The sequence below is a fragment of the Ahaetulla prasina genome, chromosome 2, assembly GCF_028640845.1.
Source record: "Ahaetulla prasina isolate Xishuangbanna chromosome 2, ASM2864084v1, whole genome shotgun sequence".
In the NCBI taxonomy this organism is placed as follows: domain Eukaryota; kingdom Metazoa; phylum Chordata; class Lepidosauria; order Squamata; family Colubridae; genus Ahaetulla; species Ahaetulla prasina.
Genome location: NC_080540.1, coordinates 9346220 through 9368436, shown reverse-complemented (window position 1 = coordinate 9368436; position 22217 = coordinate 9346220). Strand labels below are relative to the sequence as shown.

General features: G+C 42.1%; 2 protein-coding genes across 2 annotated transcripts in view; one reads left to right on the top strand and one right to left on the bottom strand.

The window, feature by feature from the left end:
* LOC131193532 (zinc finger protein 850-like) overlaps window positions 1-22217 on the bottom strand; it is a 332320-nt gene that overhangs the window by 140757 nt on the left and 169346 nt on the right. The gene's annotated exons all lie outside the window — the stretch shown is intronic.
* LOC131193513 (zinc finger protein 239-like) lies at window positions 14051-22217 on the top strand. Its single transcript, XM_058173769.1, has 2 exons — window positions 14051-14193; window positions 20834-22217. The coding sequence occupies exon 2, from the start codon at window positions 21573-21575 to the stop codon at window positions 22215-22217; it is 645 nt and encodes a 214-aa protein (XP_058029752.1). The 5' UTR covers window positions 14051-14193; window positions 20834-21572.

Sequence of the window (22217 nt, the reverse complement as noted above, 5' to 3'; positions counted from 1 at the left end):
CCCTCAGTCTTTCTTAATAGCCTACAGCAGATGCTCATTAAGAAATCCTGGGCCAGCCTATTCATAAACAAAATACCTTCACCTCCAGGTGACAGGATTAAAGACAGGACATGACCTTAACCTATGCATTGAAAAAGTGGAAGCAATACGGGTCCATTAAGGAAGGAAGGCTGGGGCAATAGATCACAGGATAAAATCAATTACGCATGTCTGACAGGATTAGGACCAAGGAAGTGATAATTAAGATCCATCATGAGCTTTTGCGAAATAAGTAAAACTAATCAAATAATAAAAGCACACAAAGCAAACCTCAAAATTTAAAAATACTGTAAACTGTATAAAAATCCTTGTACTCATCAAGCTAATTTGTCAGCTGTCCCAGAACTGAATGCTGTGGTTCTGCTCATCAATAAACGGGCCTTCTTTCCTAAGCAGCTAGCCTCCATTTTATTTCCAGAGCCTCTTTCCCCGCTTGGAACTGAACCAGATGGATTTTTCTTCCAACATCCTGCAGTGATCTTTTCTTCTTGGAGGTGCCTGCTTGTTACCCCGGTGGTGGCAGTGCCAAGAGGCTGAAAAATTTGTTGCAACAGCCTTGGTGTTTGAGCTGTGAGAAAAATCATATGGTGGAAAATGTTTCATTTCTAAAATAAAGCATTGTGCTGCTCTTCAAATAGCTTTATGAGAATGAAAGAAATGGATATTCTCAGCGTTACAGTGAATGTGGAGTTAAAACTGTCTTCCCAACACACGGGAGATGTTTGTATTTCTTTCATTCCTCTCTCAGGGCTTCTTTTTAAAAATGTCCAAATAATCCGTACAAGTAAAGAGAGGAACAATAATTGGAGCAGAGAACTGGTATTTTAGCCATGCAAATGAATCATCCTGATTTTACTGAGGTTAGGAGACACCAAAGAATTGCAGGTTTGTTCATTTCACAATTCAAAGGACTGGTTCTATATATTTTTTCTAGTGGGTCACTTTGCATATGATCCCTCTGCAAAAAGACCCCACAACTAGCACCAGGTCAGGGGTGAGAAGGAACCAAGAACCCCTTTTGGCCTGAGGCTCCGGCTCCAGGTATATCCAAATTTAAATATGTTAGAAGTTGAAAGGTATTATATATAGTGTATTTTTCGGAGTATAAGACGCATCGGAGTATAAGACACACCTTTGTTTTTGGGGAGGAAAATAAGAAAAAAGCTGATTGGCAGGTGGATTGGCCTCCCGGAATACCCCCAATCAGTTGTTTCCAGAGGTGAATTTTAGCAACAGGTTCCTTGGTTGTGAGCTCTGTGCCTTGGTTTTGTTTTTTTTTTGGTTTTTTTTTTGTTTTCCCCTGCCTCTGAAAACTTTTTTCTGCCTCTGAAAGCCTCCAAAACAGAACTTCAGGAAAAAAGCCTCTGAAGCTCTGTTTGGGAGCTTCTTTTTGGAAGCTCTGTTTGGGGCTTTTTTTCTGAAGCTCAGTTTCTGATGCTTTTTTCAGCCTCCGAAACCTCCGTTTGAGAAGCTGGGCAGGGCTACATTCAGAGTATAAGACGCACTCAGATTTTCACCCTCTTTTTTTGGGGGAAAAGATGCGTCTTACACTCTGAAAAATATGATACCTAAACTGTATTATTGTTGTTAGTATTGTGTATAAAGAACATTGACCCAGGCAATACACTGTTCACCAAGCACTTATGGATGTTTTAAAAAAACACCTATAAATAAAATGATTAAAAAAATCTACCCCAGTGGGGACAAATTATATTTATTAGCCATGGATTTCTGATTTTGGAGAGAAATAAGGTGGGACAGTAAGACAGGGAACAGAAGAACTTGGAAGAGCTTATGGCTTTGCTGGCTACTGCAGGAGTTCATTGCAAAGAATGTGACTTCTTTTTTCTCTTGGAGATCTGTGATTCATAGAACAAAAGGCCCAGAAGGCAAGAAGGAGGAGGGCAATGGGTATGATTCAGAGTATAAAAATAATAATAGTTTATGTCATGATTAAGTATTAAGTGCAGATTAGAAATAAATATTACCGTATATACTCGAGTATAAGCCGAGTTTTTCAGCACGTTTTTTGTGCTGAAAAACGTCCCCTCGGCTTATACTCGAGTATATACGGCTTATACTCGAGTTTTTTTTCTTTTTTCTTTTTTTCACATTATACCGGATGGTGCAAACTTGGCGGGCTTTTGCATTAGCGCGGGGAAGCCCTGCCGGTGCAGTGAGAGGGTGGGGCGGGGGAGCCGCCAGCCTTCTCGGCTGAGGGAGGGAGGCTTTCCCTGACCGGTAGCTGCCTCATTTCCCTCCCTCGGCTTATACTCGAGTCCCCAGTTTACCCCAGTTTTTTGGGGTAAAATTGGGGACCTCGGCTTATACTCGGATCGGCTTATATTCGAGTATATACGGTAATTGAATTTCAATATACAAAGAAGACACATTAAAACTAATACAAGGTAAATAGCAGAATAACGTAAAGGTTCTCCTTGCACATATGTGCCGACTTTAGGGGGCAGTGCTCATCTCCGTTCTAAAGCCGAAGAGCCAGCATTGTCTGAAGACGTCTCTGTGGTCATGACTAAATGCCATAGGTGCACAGAACACTGTAACCTTCCTACCAAAGGTGGTCCCTATTTTTCTACTTGCATTTTTTACATGCTTTCGAACTGCTAGTTTGGCAGAAGCTGGGACAAGTAATGGGAGCTCACCCCGTTACGCGGCACTAGGGATTTGAACCGCTGAACTGCCGACCTTTCGATCGACAAGATCAGCATCTTAGCCACTGAGCCACCACCTCCCAATAATAGCAGAATATCCAACCCAAAACCCCTCTTTCACAGCAATGCAGACAATACCTGTTTTTTCATTCTCAAAAGCTATTTAATGGCTTTTTTTAGAAATGCAACATTATCCACCATATAATTTCTTTTTCACAGCTCCAACATCAAAGCAGTTACAACAAATTTGTCAGCATCTTGGCGCTGCTACCACCAGGGTAACAAGCAGGCACCCCCAAGAAGACAAGATCACAGCAGGAGTTGTTCATGAACCTAAGAACCCTGTACTCAAAAGCACAATGCTTTTTCTTCTCAAGCTACAACCTCTGTGCATATTTTTTATCATGTATTTTTTAGTTTTAGCAGCTTACTGGGACCACTCAGAAACTCTGCTTATCACTCTCAGATATTTTGTGCAAAGGATATGCTGGCTGGGAAATTCTGGCCTTCAAATCTGGAAGACATTCAGGATGCAGAAGGATGAAACTGAACGTTGCGTTTCTCTAAGACACATTAAAACTAACATGAGGGAAATAGCAGGATATCAACAAAATACAACAACCCTCTCAGTGGTGGGTTTCAAATTTTTTTACTACCGGTTCTGTGGGTGTGGCTTGGTGGGCATGGCATGGCTTGGTGGGCATGGCAGGGGAAGGTTATTGCAAAATCTCCAATTCCTCCTGATCAGCTGGGACTCAGGAGGCAGAGAATAGCTGCGGGTGGGGCCAATCAGAGGTGGTATTTACCGGTTATCCAAACTACTCAAAATTTCTGGTTTTCCAGAACTAGTCAGAACCTGCTGAAACCCTACCTCTGAACCCACTACGATAAAAAGATAAACTAGACAACCCCCCAAACTTACTAACACTATATATCTAACAAGATTGAGCAGATTAAAAGGCAGCTCCAAACAAAAGCCAGAGGAGCTAAACACAGGGCCAGGCAGAAGCCACTACCCAATCAGAGGAACGCTCCGTTTCCTCAGAAGAAAAGTGTGAAACTAACAGATGAAAAAGATCTGTTATCTGGAGACTAATGATGGGCTGTATGCTAAAATAAAGCCAGGTCATGACACATACTTGAAAGTAAATCAGGAAGCCTGTAATTGCTGAGTGTGTCTGGCAAGAACAAAGAATGCTTATCTACAGGAAATATGGTTGGTTAAATCTTGTAACAATTCTGGGTAGTTAGAAAGCTGACAATTTGCAGATCTCAGCTAACAATTAGGAATAGTGATGGCCTGCAGCCAAGAAAATGTGTATTAGATAACCCTTGGGGTATTTATTAGCCAAGGCTTAGAAATAGGGACAGCTAGGCACCAATAGAACAAATTGTAGAATTATTACTAAAATGTTTATTAGATGATATTTCTTATTATTTCACCTGCCTTCTCTTTTAGTGAAAATGTATAAAGCTTACTTAATCCTTTGTTCTTGGCATTTTGGCATTTTGGTCAAGAGCCCTTTTCCTTGGAGTATTCCAATAAAAAGCAAGAAGAAAACCTGCATCTCGTGTCTGGCATCCATCATTGGCTTTGGAACCAGGCTCAGACCCGAATCGGGGACAACAGTAAGGGCGAGCAGATTGCAAAGTGAACTGAATTTTAAAAGCTGCAGTCTTGAATTTGCTGTTGAAGCAGCAGGAAGAGCTCAATGGGCAGATTTTGTGGGGAAGATGATGATCCAGGTTGGTGCAGTGGTGAAAGCTACAGGTTAGAGACTGGGAAATACTCAGCTGCAGTCTGCCTAAAGTGTGAAGCCATCTGTGCAGCTTTGCCCAGTCCTATCAGGCCTAGGCCTAAGCAAGAAAGGGGAAACCACTTGACCTGACTGACTTGAAGGCACTAAACCCAAACATCTAGTTTAAGGCCCAAGGATGCTGGATGGAAAGCCACGAATTATAATTCACTGTTAGCTTAAGCATAAAGCTTCCATGAGCTATGGAATATTGAGAGGCAAAAAGTATATCACAATAGGTAGATAGGTAGGCTGTTTGGGGGACATTTACCCTGTAAATGACAGCATGCTACCCAGGAATTGCTTTATATGCCATCTTGAGTTCCTGAATGAAAAGGAAATCAATAAAAGTTTGGGGTTCTTTTATTCCAGATTCCTCCATACAACAGTTCCCTGAACCAAAAGCAACTACCCTCACCATCCATACCTTATTAAATCTGCATTAAAAATGACATTGCAGGTATCGTTCTAAAAAGATTAGCTGGTGATCAGTTAGCCATGTGGTATTCTATTCCCCCCCCTTTTTTGGGGGGGGAGGGGGAAACATTTCTTCTACCATATATAGGCAATCAGGCCCTCTTTCTTAGGCTCCATTCTCTAGGCCCTGCTGCATATGTTTCTCTCTGTGCCCTAATGGAGACTTCAGTACAAGCGAATTTACAGAATTTATAGATGGCATTTAGTATTTAGCATTTAGCAAATATAAAATAGTTGTCTGCCAGGTGCTACTGCCAGCAGAGACAAGAGGCGTATTCTTAAGATAGTCAAGAATGTCAATAAGGATTCTGATGTTGATGCTATTATACATCTTGGCACAAATGATCTGTCCCAAAAGGATGTACTTTCTGTGCAGAATGATTTCCAGAGCTTGGGGTATGAACTTAGTAGTATAGGTTGTAGGCTTATCTTTTCAGAGGTTTTACCAGTATATAAGGAACAAAAGGGTAAAGGCCAGAGTGTAGCGGAGTTTAATGTGTGGTTAATGGAATGGTGTAAAAGGGAAGGCTTTGGTTTTATTAATCATGATGTCTGCAACTGGTCCAATGAAAACTGTACAAAAGAGATGGATTGCATCCATCAAAGAAAGGGACTGAGTTACTTAGCAATACATTCACAGATTTTCTGGATAAACATTTAAACTGAACAGTGGAGACAGAGAATTAATTGATACAGAAAATTTTTGTCCCCAGCAATCCAAAATTAATAGGGTCATCAGTGCATGTAACATAGATGTCTGTGTGGGTAAGATCATTAGCCCTGCTATCAAGCAAAACCAAGCATTTAATAGTGAGTGTCATATCATGTGCACTAGTCAAACAGGTGGCAAGAAAGTAGGGGCAGTCAGGCACAACACAGGTTATGTAGACAGTAAACACAAGGTCAATCAAAATGGACTCAAATGTCTATACACCAATGCACAGAGTATGAGGAATAAACAGGGTGAATTAGAAATTCAAGTAAATGAGGGCAGATATGACATTGTTGCCATTACGGAAACTTGGTGGGATGAAACCCACAAGTGGAACATACAGCTAGAGGGATATAAATTATTTAAAAGAAATAGACCAAATAAAAGAGGAGGTGGAGTTGCATTATATATAAGAAATAACTACATCCGTACAGAAATAGAGCACAACAATGATGAAAATTATCTTGAATGCATGTGGGTCAATATTAATATTAAAGGGGGGGGAATGATATTGCCATAGGTCTATACTATAGGCCACCTAACCAAACAGAGGAAGTAGATGAACTTTTTGCTAGTCAGCTAACTAAGGTATATAGAAAGCACATCATAGTAGTAATGGGGGATTTTAACTACCCTGACATCAACTGGGAGACAAACTCTGCACCAAGTGGAAGATCCAACAGGTTCCTAACAAACCTAGCAGACAACTTTGTTTCCCAAAAAGTAGAGAAGGGAACAAGGGGATCAGCCATATTGGACTTAATTCTCACTAACAGAGACGAAATGATAGAAGGTGTTGAAGCTACAGGGACCTTGGGGGCAAGTGATCACGCAATATTGGAATTTGACATTAAGCAAATACAAGTAGAAGAACAAAGTCAAACTAGAGTCTTGGACTTTAAGAGAGCTAATTTCAATAAACTTAGAGAGAGCTTGAGAAGGATTCCATGGATGAGAATCCTCAAGGGGAAAACAACTCAAGAAGCTTGGGAAATTTTAAAAGTGAGATTATAAAAGCCCAGGCTAGCACAATACCATTGAAGAAGAAAAATAATAGATCTCCAAAGAAACCAGCATGGATGCATAAAGAACTATCTGACAGATTGAAAGACAAAAAGGACAAGTATAAAAAGTGGGAAGAGGGGCAAATAAGTAAGGCAGAATATCAGCAAATAGCTCGAGCCTGTAAAGGTGAAGTGAGGAAAGCTAAGGCTCACAATGAACAAAGGCTTGCAACAAAAGTAAAAAATAACAAAAAAAGCTTCTTCCAACATGTTAAAAATAAGAAAAAGTTCAAGGAAACAATTGGCCCATTGCTGGGAGAAAGTGGCAAGAAAATGACAAGCAACAGGGAGAAAGCAGATCTACTTAACTCATATTTTGCATCTGTATTTACACAAAAGGAAAAAACAATCCAACCTATCAAAAACAGCACCACAAAAAACAGATTAGAACACAAGTTAAAATAGGGAAAAAAATGGTAAGTGAATACCTGTCTACCCTAGACGAGTTCAAATCACCAGGACCGGATGGATTACACCCCAAGGTTCTGAAGGAACTGGCAGATGAGATCTCAGAACCACTGAACTATATCTTTCAAAGATCCTGGAGCACAGGGGAGCTGCCAGGGGACTGGAAAAGAGCTGATGTAGTTCCCATCTTAAAAAAAACACCCAGATCCAGAAATTACAGACCTATCAGCCTGACCTCAATATCGGGGAAGATTCTGGAAAAGATAATCAAGCACCAAATCACCAAACACCAAGAAGCAAACAAAGTAATAACCAAAAGCCAACATAGGTTTGTCAAAAACAGATCATGCCAGACTAATCTTATTGCATTCTTTGACAAAGTGACAAAATTAGTAGACCAGAGGAATGCTGTCGATATAATTTACTTAGACTTCAGTAAAGCATTTGATAAAGTAGACCATAACCTACTACTAGGTAAAGTAGAAAAATGTGAGTTAGACAGCACCACCACCAGATGGATTCGTAACTGGCTGATCTACCGCACTCAACGTGTAGTCCTCAATGGAAGTACATCCACATGGAGGGAAGTATGCAGTGGAGTACCCCAAGGCTCTGTTTTAGGCCCAGTACTTATTTTATTTATTTATTTATTTATTTTGTCACAACAGTATATATAAGCATAAGCATGAAAATAACTATATATTATATATAAGCATATATATAAGCATAAGTATATAATAACTATATTAACTGGATATAATAAAAGGAAACAATAGGAGAGGAACGGTAGGCACGTTTGTGCTTTTATGCACGCCCCTTATAGACCTCTTAGGACTGGGGTGAGGTCAATAGTAGACAGTTTTTGGTTAAAGCTTTTGGGATTTTGAGAAGAGACCAAAGAGTCAGATAGTGTGTTCCAAGTATTAATAACTCTGTTACAGAAGTCATATTTTCTGTAATCAAGATTGAAGTGGCTAACATTAAGTTTAAATCTATTGTTTGTTCTTGTATTGTTGTGATTGAAGCTGAAGTAGTCTTCAACAGGAAGGACATTACAATAGATGTTTCTATGAGTTAAACACAGGTCCTGTCGAAGGCGGCAGAGTTCTAAGTTTTCTAAACCCAAGATTTCAAGTCTGGTGGCATAAGGTATTTTGTTGTATTCAGAGGAGCGGAGAACTCTTCTTGTAAAATATTTCTGAACACGTTCAATTGTATTGATGTCAGAAATGTGGTGTGGGTTCCAGACAGGGGAGCTGTATTCAAGAATTGGTCTAGCAAATGTTTTATAAGCTCTGGTTAGTACTGTAGTGTTTCTGGAGAAGAAGCTACATAAGATTAGGTTTACAACTCTTAAAGCCTTTTTTGCGATGTAGTTGCAGTGGGCTTTGGCACTTAGATCATTGGATATGAAAACGCTGGAGCTTTGGACCGTGTCGTGCCTTTGCGACCTCTGACCCGGCGTCGGTCTCAACCAGCTCCTTGGTTTTCCGAGGAGCTGAGGGAGATGAAATGTCGGAGAAGACGCCTAGAGAGTGTCTGGAGATCCAGCCGTTCTGAGGCTGACCGGACACTAGTTAGATCCTATAGCAGGACCTACCTAGTGGCACTGAGGGATGTGAAGCGTTTCTACGTTTCCTCCCTCATTGCGTCGGCAGATAACCGCCCGGACGCCCTGTTTCGGGTGACCCGCTCTCTCCTCCAACAGGAGGGGCGGGAGGACCCCCTACAAGGGCGTGCCGAGGAGTTTAACGGTTATCTATACGATAAAATCGTTCAGCTTCGGGACGGATTGGATCAAAATTGGGTAGATCCAGGCGAGGGTTCTGAGGCCCGTCTTGTTGAGGTGGTTTGGGATGATTTTGATCCTGTGACTCCCGAGGACATGGACAGGTTGCTGGGTAGGCTGAATGCCACCACATGTTTACTGGATCCGTGCCCCTCCTGGTTAGTACTGGCTACTCAGGAGGTGACACGAGGCTGGCTCCAGGGGATTGCAAATGCTTCTTTGCGGGAGGGGGTCTTTCCCGCTGCCTTGAAAGAGGCGGTGGTGAGACCCCTCCTCAAGAAGCCATCCCTGGACCCAGCTGTTTTAGGGAATTACCGGCCAGTCTCCAATCTTCGCTTCACGGCGAAGGTTGTAGAGAGTGTGGTGGCATGTCAGCTACCCCAGTACCTGGATGAAGCTGTCTATCTAGACCCGTTCCAGTCTGGCTTCCAGCCCGGATACAGTACGGAGACAGCTTTGGTCGCACTGGTGGATGATCTCTGGAGGGCCAGGGATAAGGGTTACTCCTCTGCCCTGGTCCTATTAGACCTCTCAGCTGCTTTTGATACCATCGACCATGGTATCCTGCTACGCCGGTTGGAGGGGTTAGGAGTGGGAGGCACCGTTTATCGGTGGTTCTCCTCCTACCTCTCTGACCGGACGCAGACGGTGTTGACGGGGGGGCAGAGATCGACTCCATGTGTGGGGTGCCGCAGGGGTCGATTCTCTCACCCCTCCTGTTCAACATTATTATGATTATGATTATTTATTCAATTTTTATACCGCCCTTCTCCCGAAGGACTCAGGGCGGTGTACAGCCAGAGTAAAATACAAAATATATACAATTAAAATGGATTTAAAATATAAAATTACTAAATGGCTCAGAATTAAAATGAATTTAAAATTTAAAATACTACTAAAACCCAATTTAAAATCAATCCATTTATGCCAGTCCCGCTTGGATGAATAAATATGTTTTTAGCTCACGACGGAAGGTCCGAAGATCAGGCACTTGACGTAGACCAGGGGGGAGTTCATTCCAGAGCGTCGATGCTCCCACAGAGAAGGCCCTACTCCTGGGGGCCACCAGCCGACATTAATAATAATAATAATAATAATATTTTAATTTGTATACCGCCCTTCTCCCGAAGGACTCAGGGCGGTGAACAGGCAGATAAAATATAAATACACACAATAATTAAAAACATCCCTTAAAAAAATAATTTAAATGCCCAAAATGTTAAAAAACGTACTCCCCCGTAAAATCACAAAATTTTAAAAACCCATCCAATAAAAATAAAAATCAGGCTAGTCCAGCCATACGAAATAAATAAGTTTTAAGTTCGCGGCGAAAGGTCCTAAGGTCAGGTAATTGTCGAAGTCCGAGGGGAAGTTCGTTCCACAGGGTCGGAGCTCCCACAGAGAAGGCCCTCCCCATGGGGGCCGCCAGTCGACACTGTTTGGCTGACGGCACCCTGAAGAGTCCCTCTCTGTGGGAACGTACCGGACGATGGGAGATAGAAGCCAGCAGTAGACGGTCCCGTAGATAGCCCGGTCCTAAGCCATGGAGCGCTTTAAAGGTGGTAACCAATACCTTGAAGTGCACCCGGAAAACAACAGGTAGCCAGTGCAGTCTGCGCAGGATAGGTGTTATGTGGGAGCTCGAGGCGCTCCTCAATAACCCGCAGCCGCATTCTGAACTAGCTGAAGTCTCCGGGTGCTCTTCAAGGGGAGCCCCATGTAGAGAGCATTGCAGTAGTCCAGGCGAGAGGTAACGAGAGCATGAGTGACTGTGCATAAGGCATCCCGGTCCAGGAAGGGACGCAACTGGCGGATCAGGCGAACCTGATAAAATGCTCTCCTGGAGACGGTCGCCAAATGGTCTTCAAAGGACAACCGACCATCCAGGAGCACGCCCAAGTTGCGTACCTTCTCCATCGGGGCCAATGATTCACCCCCGACAGACAGCCGCATCTGCAGCTGACTGTACCGAGGTGCCGGCATCCACAGCCACTCCGTCTTGGAGGGATTAAGTTTGAGCCTGTTCCTCCCCATCCAGACCCGTACGGCTTCCAGACACCGGGACAGCACTTCGACAGACATTGTTTGGCGGACGGCACCCTGAGGAGACCCTCTCTATGAGAGCGTACGGGTCGGTGGGAGGCATAGGGTAGCAGCAGGCGGTCTCGTAAGTACCCGGGTCCTAAGCCATGGAGTGCTTTAAAGGTGGTAACCAGAATCTTGAAGCGCACCCGAAAGACCACAGGAAGCCAGTGCAGACCGCGGAGCAGTGGTGTTACGTGGGAGCCACGAGCGGCTCCCATTACTACTCGCGCAGCTGCATTCTGGACTAACTGCAGCCTCCGGGTGCACCTCAAGGGCAGCCCCATGTAGAGAACATTGCAGTAATCCAGCCGAGACGTAACCAGAGCGTGAGTGACTGTGCATAAGGCATCCTGGTCAAGGAAGGGACGCAACTGGTGGACCAAGCGGACTTGGTAAAAGGCCCTCCTGGAGACGGCCGCCAGATGTTCATCAAAGGACAGCCGTCCATCCAGGAGGACGCCCAAGTTGCGAACCACCTCCTTTGGGGCCACTAACTCGCCCCCAACAGTCAGCTGCGGATGTAGCTGACTGTACCGGGGTGCCGGCATCCACAGCCACTCCGTCTTGGCGGGATTGAGCTTGAGTCTGTTTCTCCCCATCCAGACCCGTACAGCTTCCAGGCACCGGGACAACACTTCGACCGCTTCGTTGGGGTGGTCCGGGGTGGAAAAGTACAGCTGGGTATCATCCGCGTACAGATGATAACTCACCCCAAAACCACTGATGACCTCACCCAGCGGCTTCATATAGATGTTGAACAGGGTAGGCGAGAGAATCGACCCCTGAGGTACCCCACAAGTGAGGCACCTCGAGGACGACCTCTGCTCCCCTGTCAACACCGTCTGTGACCGGTCAGAGAGATAGGAGGAGAACCACCGATAAACGGTGCCTCCCACTCCCAATCCCTCCAACCGGCGCAGCAGGATACCATGGTCTATATGAAGCCGCTGGGTGAGATGATCAGTGGCTTTGGGGTGAGATATCAACTGTAAGCTGATGACACCCAGCTGTACTTTTCCACCCCGGGCCACCCCAGTGAAGCTGTCGAAGTGCTGTCCCGGTGTTTGGAAGCCGTACGGGTCTGGATGGGGAGGAACAGGCTCAAACTTAATCCCTCCAAGACGGAGTGGCTGTGGATGCCGGCACCTCAGTACAGTCAGCTGCAGATGCGGCTGTCTGTCGGGGGTGAGTCATTGGCCCTGATGGAGAAGGTACGCAACTTGGGCGTGCTCCTGGATGGTCGGTTGTCCTTTGAAGATCATTTTCGACCGTCTCTAGGAGAGCTTTTTATCAGGTTCGCCTGATCCGCCAGTTGCGTCCCTTCCTGGACCGGGATGCCTTATGCACGGTCTGTTGTGTCTTGCCCGCCCTCAGAGCAGCCGGGGCCTTCTTACCTGCTCCCCAACACTGAGGAATGTATGCCTTCCGGCCCAAGTCCTGGCTCCATGCCCCCACAAACTGCAGAAGAAGGAGCATCTCCCTGCCCCAGCCCTGACTCCATGCCCAGGCAAACGGAGCAGCTAGACCCCTCCCCCTCCTCCACAGCAGGTGAGCCTGAGGAGGGTTTACTCCCAAGAACAGCTGATTGGAGTGACCCTCGCATCAGAAGATTGGAGAGGCGGAGGCAACAGAGGGAAGGGAGGGGCAGGCCTTAATGAGTGCTGAGTCATGGAGCCACACCCCATGGCCTATATAAAGGAGCTACTTTCTGGCAGTCTCTGAGTCAGGCAAAAGTCAAACTTATCTTGCTGAAGTCACTTACTGGTCTCCTGCCTGCTCTGAGGACTTTGCTAGGACTTTGGGCAGAGCTGCAGAGGCAAGCCTGATTCGGATTTCCCGGACCCAGCCGTCAGCGGAGGAGTGGGACACGACACGGTCACTCATGCTCTCGTGACCTCTCGCCTGGACTACTGCAATGCTCTCTACATGGGGCTCCCCTTGAAGAGCACCCGGAGACTTCAGCTAGTTCAGAATGCGGCTGCGCGGGTTATTGAGGGAGCGTCTCGGAGCTCCCACGTAACACCTATCCTGCGCAGACTGCACTGGCTACCTGTTGTTTTCCGGGTGCGCTTCAAGGTATTGGTTACCACCTTTAAAGCGCTCCATGGCTTAGGACCGGGCCATCTACGGGACCGTCTACTGCCGGCCTCTATCTCCCATCGTCCGGTGCGTTCCCACAGAGAGGGACTCCTCAGGGTGCCGTCAGCCAAACAGTGTCGACTGGCAGCCCCCAGGGGGAGGGCCTTCTCTGTGGGGCTCACCTGTGGAACGAACTTCCCCTCGGACTTCGACTACTACCTGACCTTAGGACCTTTCGCCGCAAACTTAAAACCTATTTATTTCGCATGGCTGAACTAGCTTGATTTTTATCTTTAGATTTTAATTGAATTCGATGGGTTTTTTAAATTTTTGTAATTTTATAGGGGTGTAAGTTATTTTAATACTTGGGCTAATTTAATCAGTTTTTTAAGGGTTGTTTTAACTATTGTGTATATTTGTATTTTACCTGCCTGTTCACCGCCCTGAGTCCTTCGGGAGAAGGGCGGTATACAAATTAAAATATTATTATTATTATTATTATTATTATTATTATTATTATTATTATTATTATTATTATTATTATTATTATTATTATTATTATTGTTATTATTATAATCAGTCATAAAGATTTGGGGTATTAGAGAGATTTTGATCTCCACTAACAGTCACCCCTAAGAAAGCTGATTTTGTAATTCTGTAAAACCTCCATGAACTTTTAGGGCTGAGAGCACATAACTAATCTTCACAAGCTAAGCAACATCACATTTCACCAGGCTCAGTTGCAAAGGTCAGTTGGTAGAAGTCAAAAACGACTTGATAGCATTTAATCAGTGGAAACATGTTGTCAAGCGCCTTAGGTAGGGACTGGAGAAGCATGTTTTTCTGCCTCCTAGAAAGAGGATAATACCTGCGTTTGATCTTAAAGGAGTTAAAACCATCGAGTACTGTATTGCTAGAAAGGTTGGAAGACGAGGGAATGTAGAAGAAAGTCCGGTTGCCTTTTGAAAAAGCACTTTTGGGACAGCCGAACTTCCTCTTCCTTATCGCTCATGGGAGAAGAGTGGTGTGCAGAGTGGCTCCTGTCGTTTCCCACGGTCGAAGCAGCAGCTGGCAGGTGAGTTGAGGGCAGCAGGTGGGAGGAGAGTCCGGGAGCAAGTCGGGCTGTTCGGTTCCCTCCACGGCCTGGAAGCAGAGAAGCAACTGGGCTGAAGCAGCTCAGCTGCTGCTGCTGCTGCAGGTTCCTTCCCTCCCCAAATGGAAGCCCACTGGGGCTGCAGGCTGTGAAACTGGTGGCTGGAATTTTCTGCTGGTGGGAAGATTGAAAAAGTCTCTATTAAATTAAAGTTGATTCTTTGGGAATGGCTTCCCTCCAGAGGCTTTGGCTGCTCCGTCACTGGAGGGTTTGTAACATAGTTGGAAGGATCCTTGGAAGTCTTCTATTCCAACCCCCTGAGCAAGCAGGAGACCCAATATCATTTCAGACAAGTGGCTGTCCAGTCTCTGTTTAAAAGCCTCCAGTGATGGAACACCCACAACTTCTGAAGTCAAATCTGAAGTCACTGATTAACTGTTCTCAGTGTCAGGAAATTTCTCCTTAGTTCAAAGTTGCTTCTCTCCTTGATTTGTTTCCACCCACTGCTTCTTGTCTTGTCATCAGGTACTTTGAAGAATAGCTTGACTCCCTCTTCTCTGTGGCAGCCCCTCAAATATTGGAAGAGTGCTATCATGTCACCCCAGTTCTTCTTTTCATTAAACTTGACATACCCAATTCCTGCAACCCTTTTTTATATTTTAGCCTCTGCCCCCTAATCCTCTTTGTTGCTCTTTTCTCCATTGAGTCACAACATGTTTTTTATGATATGGTGACCAAGTTACAGTTTATACAATTTTCTAAGTGTGGTCTTACTCTTTATAAAGTGGTACTAGTACTTCACATGATCTTATCATAACCTATCTTCGGAGGTGTTGGCTATTTCTGCCAACTGGGTAGCGTTTGCAAATCTGATGCATTCGTGTTACATTTCCTCATCTAAGGGATTTACGAAGATATTAAACAGTACTAAAACAGAACTTTGGGGTACCCACTGCTTACTTCCCTCCATATAGATAAAGTCCCATTAAGGAATACACTTTGAGGGTGGTTTGTCAGCCAGTTATGAATCCATCTGTGTGGATGAATGTACCTATCCCACATTTTTCTAATTTACCAAGAAGTAGGTTATGGTCTACTTTGTCAATTGCTTCACTGAAATCCAATTATACTATTTATTTGATTGGTCCACTAATTTAATCATTATGTGTAAGAATGAAATAACATTTGTTTTTGACAAACCCATGTTGACTTCTGGTTATATATTTGCTTGCTTCTAAATGTTTGCAGATCTTTTGTTTCATTATCTTTTCCAGGATCTTTCCAGGTAGTGATGTCAGGCTAATTGGCCTGTAGTTTTTTGGATCCATTTTACTCTCCTTTTTTGAAGATGGGAACTACATCAGCTCTTTTCCAGTACACTGGTAGTTCCTTGGTGCATGAAGATCTTTGAAAGAGATGGTTCAATGATTCTTAGATCACGTCTGCCAGCTCCTTCAGAATTCTGGGATGTAATGAATGTGGTCCTTGTGGTTAGAACTCATCTAGAATGGACAGGTGTTTTCCTATCATTTTGTTGCCTGTTTTAATTTGTATTCCTAGTCTGCCTTTTACAGTTCTGTTTTTGGTAGGTTTGGCTTTTTTTTTCTTTTTGCCTGAAGATAGATGCAAATAATGAATTAAGTAGCTCTGCTGTGTCTCTACAGCCCGTCACTTCCTTGCAATCATCTCCCATTAGTCGACTGACTGTTTTCTTGACTTTTTTCTTGTTTTATACATTTTTTAAAATTATGTTTGACATTTGTTGCAATTTTTAGTTCATTCTCAGCATGAGCTTGATTTCATCTTTGTAGATTCGGGATATCTACTGATATTCTGCCTTAGTTATGTGTCCCTCTTTCCATTTTTTGTACTTATCCTTTTTGTCTTTCAGTTTATCAGAGAGATCTTTATGCAACCATACTGGCTGCTTCTTGGATTTCTTGTTTTTTCTTTTTAGTGATATTGTGTTGGACTGGGCTTATATGATCATATTTTCCAGTGTTTCCCACGCTCCTTTCATTGTTTTCTCTTTTAGGATTTTTATCCATGAAATACTTCTTAGGCTCTGAATTTGTTAAAATCAGCTCTTCTAAAATCGAAGACACTTGTTGGATTATAGTCTATTGCTTGTGTTTGCATTATATTGAATTCCAGTGAAATGTGGTTATTCGCCCAAGGTTCCAACAACTTCAACTCCTTCTATCGCTTCTCTACTAGAGTTGCTCTAGAGTTTTGTCTCCCAGTTGATATCAGGGCAGCTAGAGTCTCCCATTACAACTTGATGTTGCCCTCTTGATAGTTTGTAATCCACACGTGTATTGAAAATGACAGATGAATAAAATTTAAAAGTTTTTTTACTTCCATGTCTTGCCAACAAGTATGGTATCTCCTGTCCCATCCATGACCCAGATTCAATTGTGCCTAATCCAGCACCTCTTAAGAAATAGCTATTGAGGACCTTTTGGTATCTTTGGTTGCACAGGTAGTCCTCACTTACCACTTCTTCCCTGAGCCTTCAAAGTTACTATGGCACAGTAGAAGCAGACGTGCATCTGGTCCACAAAATTTGTGGTAATCCTAGCACTTGTTCAATGACCGCACTTCAGCAGTGACTGTGGTTTTAAAGGTCTGTCTATGCATATATGTGCAATTACATAACCTATACCCAGGACTTCAAGATATATTTGATTATTATACTTTGCATTGCTAAGAATTTATGATTGACCCAACTAAATAACTCAATTTGATTGAATGGATATTTGAACATGGATCTCAGTAGTTAATACTCCATGTGTCATATGAATCATCAATAATGTAAGTGATTATTATTTGGGTTAGGAATGTTAAATTTACACAAGCATAAAATTTAAGAGAAAATTTTTACAAAATGTTTTATAGATGGCATCTAGATCCTTAAAAAGTGGCCTATATGTATCCGAATTTGCAAGCTAAATGTTGGAGATGTGATTGTGATGATGCTACTTATTATCATATATGGTGGACTTGTAAAAAAATTAAAGCATTTTGGATAAAAATTTGGTGGGTTATGCAAAATATTTTCAAAAAGAAGATAAAATTTACTCCGCAGTTGTTTTTATTGGGTATAATTACGGACTGTACGGCAATAGAGACTAAACTGATCTTAAATTTAATATCAGCAGCTAGACTATTGGTAGCGCAATATTGGAAGAAGGAATATCTGCCTACCATTGAAGAGTGGATATTAAAAGCAGCAAATTTAGAGGAGATGGCAAAAATCTCAGCGTATTTGAAAGACTATTCACAAGAAAGTTATATACTGGACTTCCGGTTTGGCACAGTAGGTGATGGCGGTGATCTTTACGATCACCAACCTCTGGATTATGTGGAATCGCTAGGACAGCTTAAATCTGCTGTCCAGCGGTTCGGAAAACCCCCTCTTCGGGAGAAGGAGAAGGTGGTGAGCTGAGGGCAGAGGTTGAATTTCCCTAAAGCCCCTGAGAAAAAAAGGGGTTTGAAGGGGTAAGTTCCTCCAGTAACCAAGTGCTCCAGATCCGAGGATTCTTCTGCTTTGGAACCAACCACCACGACCAAACGCCGAGATTTATTTTGGACAATAAAGGATTATACCGGACAGAACGAAAGTGGGAGAACTTTATGCAAGTAGCCAAGCCGATTCCCCGATACTTTGTAACAAGTTTGAAAACAGTAAAAAAATGGAGGCGAATTGTTAACAAGTTAACGAGTGGAAAGCGAAAGTGATACTTTCAGCGTTTGTCTGCAGTTGGTAATTTGCATGTTACTTGCTGCTTTAACTCTTTAACTCTTTGCTGCCTGCTGATAGAATCTAGAATCTAGGGAGATTTTTAAATATTGCTTTAAAAGACTGTGTTTCTCAGAAGTTAAGAAGATTTAAAGTGAATATTAAGTTGGAAATAAATAAATAAATAATTTTATAGAAGATGGCAGCCAAACAATTAAAGTCTACTGTAACAAAGAGCTCTGGAACTTTATCAGCTGGTGCCTCTCCAGCTCATACAGCAGAGACTAGAACATTGAATTTAGAGGCGTTACAAGAGAACTTAAAAGGCTTTATAGAAAAAAATTTAAAGTAATAACTGATGAGATGTCTGAAATGAAAGAGCAGATATCAGAAATTCAAGTGGAAATAAAGAAGTTAAAGAAGGATTTGTAATGGCAGTACAAGTTTGGCAACGAATGTGATTTTATTGGAAGAGGAGGTTGAAGAAATTAAGCAACATAATTTAAAATTAGAAAATAAAATGGATGAATTTCAAAGTAAAATGGAAAAACAGAGGATGAAATAGTTTTGATACAATATAGAAATATGGAATTTGCTCTTAGAATTCGAGGTTTGAAAGAAAATAAGGAAGAGAATTTAAGGAAATTTTTCTGAAGTATTTGCTGAGATATTAGCAGCTTGTCCAGCAGATGTGGCTTATCAAATTGAAAAATATATCGTGAATTCTTGGATAGCAAGGCAAAAAGTTGCCAAGGGATGTTGTTATTTATTTTACAAGAGAATAGTGAGAAATCAGATTTTGCAAGCTTCATATAAGGGGAGAAGATTCAGATTGCTGGTCAAGATCTTTTGATATTAAAGGAAATTCCACCAAAAATGTTAAGGGTAGGAAGGAATTTGCCTTCCTGGTGAATGAACTTAAAAACATCAGATTGAATATAGATGGGATATTCCAACTGGTATAATAGTATATTATGCAGGAAAGTACATCGTTTCAATACGTTGGAAAAGCAAGAGAATTTTATGTTGAGGTATTAAAGTTGGAAGTCTTCCCCATTGGAAGCTAGAAGAAGGAGGCTGAAGTGAAGGAAGAGAAGTGAAGCAGGTACAAGAACAGATTGTGATGGAAGAAGATTTATTACAAGTGTTGGAAATACCTACGACGGGTTTAGATTCAAAAGAACAAAGGCTGACAAGAGCTGCTGCTAAACGCAAGGAACAAGAGATGAAGGCACAACAACAACTGGCAACTACTACAACGGAAACAGTGGGAGGAGCAAGGCCTAAAGTAAAATGTGATCTGCGGCTGGTGTTCCAAAAGTTTCCTTCGATAATGGCAATTAAACTATTATCTTGCAATGTTAATGGCCTGAATTCACCGCAGAAGAGAAGGAAAGTATTTCATTATTTGAAACAATTTAAAAATGACATTACCTGTTTACAAGAAACACATATTAGATTTTGCTAAATGTTGGAGATGCGATTGTGAAGATGCTACTTATTACCATATATGGTGGACTTGTAAAAAAGTTAAAGCATTTTGGATTAAAGTATGGTGGATCATGCAGAATATTTTGAAAAAGAAGATTAAGTTTACTCCAGTTCTTTCTACTAGGAATAATTATGGACTATACAGCTATAGAGACTAAATTGATTTTGAACTTAATAACAGTCGCAAGACTTTTGATTGCTCAGTATTGGAAGAAAGAAGAATTACCTACAATCGAAGAATGGATACTCAAAGTATCAAATCTGGCAGAGATGACAAAAATCTCCGCTTACTTGAAAGACTATATACTAGAAAAATATATTTTAGAATGGAAAATGTGGATTGATTATATTTAAAATAAGTATCAGATAAAAAAAAATATCGAATAACATATGAGTAAATTTAGGAAATATTTTGTATTAGATATATTTTGAAGGAGAGGGAATTGAGAGTGTGACTAAGTGTGGTGTGACTAGAGATTATAATTTAGGAATTATTTTGGATTATGATTGTTAGTTTTGATACCCTGTATTTTGTTCTGGGAAGTCGGGGGTAAGGGGAGGGAATTGGGGGTTTGGTAGAGATGGAGTGATGGTTAATGTACAGGATTATTGAAGAAATATAATTAATGTAGGGTCGGGTCTGCATAGTTACCATTTTAGAACGGTGAGGAGGAGAAAAGAGAGTAGGAGGTAGGAAAGAGGAGAAGAGGAAGGAAGAGGATAGTAGAGGAGAAGGAAGGTGTAGGGTGGAGGAGGAGTGGATGTAGATAAGAGAAGGAGAGGAAGGTTTGGAAAGTAAAAGAAGGTAGAAGAGGGAAGAGTGTTAAAAAGGGTGGTGGTGACTGGGCAAGCCCGACTAATTGTATATAACTGTACATTGGATGAATTATTTGATATGATTGTAAAAATAAAACTTTTTATAAAAAAAAAAAAAAAGAAAGAAAGTTATATACTGGAATGGAGAAGATGGATTGATTATATTCAAAACAAACATCAGACCAAGAAGTACCAAATAACTTATGAATGAATAGAAAGTAAAAATTGTATTTGTATATTTTTCTTTATGTGAATGGGCAGTTAAGGCTCTAGGGTAGGGATGGGAGTTTATGGATAGTTAGCATATTCTAGCTTATGATTGTTAGATGTTATACCCTGTATTTTGCTCTGGGAAGTCCGGGGAGGAGTGGGGGGGGGAAGGGAGGGGGAGGAGAGGCATTTGTGAAAATTTTCTTTAAAACTTTTTAATAAAAAAAAATAAAATAATGTAAGTGATTATTCTAGTATTGGGGCATGTTTGTTTTTTCATTGTCATACATACCTTTTTTCTTTTTTCCTATCTCTAACCATTTTATAAACAATTAAAGTTACACTTTTCTTTGAATCTTACAGACAAACAGGATGGCAATAAGAGCATTCGGAACAACTGTAAATAACAAGCAACGTTGAAAAGGGAAGAAAATCAAGCCAGAAATCAAAATGTTTTCCGTTTCCTTCAGAAAACCATACAAATCATAGCTGATTATGCACAAGAGGAGCCAGAGAGGAGAACAGAAATACAAATTACATGAATGTGGCAAAAACTATGGTCAGAACAAATCCCTTGTTGTTCACTGAAGCACCCAGAAGCAAGAGGGAAGCCACAAAAATGCTCCCAATGCAGTAAATGCTTTAGTGAGTATGGCAACATGGTGCTACATCAGATAACTCACAGGAGGGAGAAAACGTATGACTGTGCAGATTGTGTGAAAGTTTCATTTGAGATTCCCAGGTCATGAGACAATAAAGGACAGGCACACAGGAATAAAAACCATTTGAACATCCTTTCTGTGGGAAAAAGTTTCAGTGAGAATTCCATCCTGGTGAAGCACCCGAGGACTCACACAGAAGAGAAAACCTTTGAATGTCCTGATTATGGGAAAGTCACAATTCCAGCCTGGTGATACACCAGAAGATTCACATAGGAAAGAAATGATTTGAATGTCCTGATTGTTGGAAAACTTTCAGTTATAATTGAAATTGGGTGATACACCAGAGGAATCATAAAGGAGAAAAACCCATTCAATGTTCTAATTGTGGGAGAAGTTTCAGTCATAATTCCCGCCTGGTAATATATCAGAGAATTCACTCCATGGAGAAATGTTATGAGTGTCGAGATTGTGGGAAAGGTTTCATTAGAAATTCCCACCTCCTGAGACACAAGACCACACACACAGGAGAGAAACCTTTTGAATGTCCTATCTGTGGGAAAAGCTTTAGTGATAATTCCAATCTGCTGACACACCAGAGGACTCATACAGGAGAGAAACCCTTTGAATGTCCTGACTGTGGGAAACGTTACAGTCAGAATTCTCACCTGGTGATACACCAGAGGACTCACACAGGCGAGAAACCCTTTGAATGTCCTATCTGTGGGAAAAGCTTTAGTGATAATTCCAATCTGCTGACACACCAGAGGACTCACACAGGAGAGAAACCCTTTGAATGTCCTGACTGTGGGAAACGTTACAGTCAGAATTCCCACCTGGTGATACACCAGTGGACTCACACAGGAGAGAAACCCTTTGAATGTCCTATTTGTGGGAAAAGCTGTAGTGATAATTACAATCTGCTGAGACACCAGAGGACTCACACAGGAGAGAAACCCTTTGAATGTCCTGACTGTGGGAAATGTTACAGTCAGAATTTCCACCTGTTGGCACACCAGAGGACTCGCACAGAAGAGAAAACCTTTGAATGTCCTAATTATGGGAAAGTCACAATTCCAGCCTGGTGA

Coding starts and splice junctions, on each gene's coding strand:
- LOC131193513 (XM_058173769.1), top strand. CDS start 21,573: ATGGAGAAATGTTATGAGTGTCGAGATTGTGGGAAAGGTTTCATTAGA.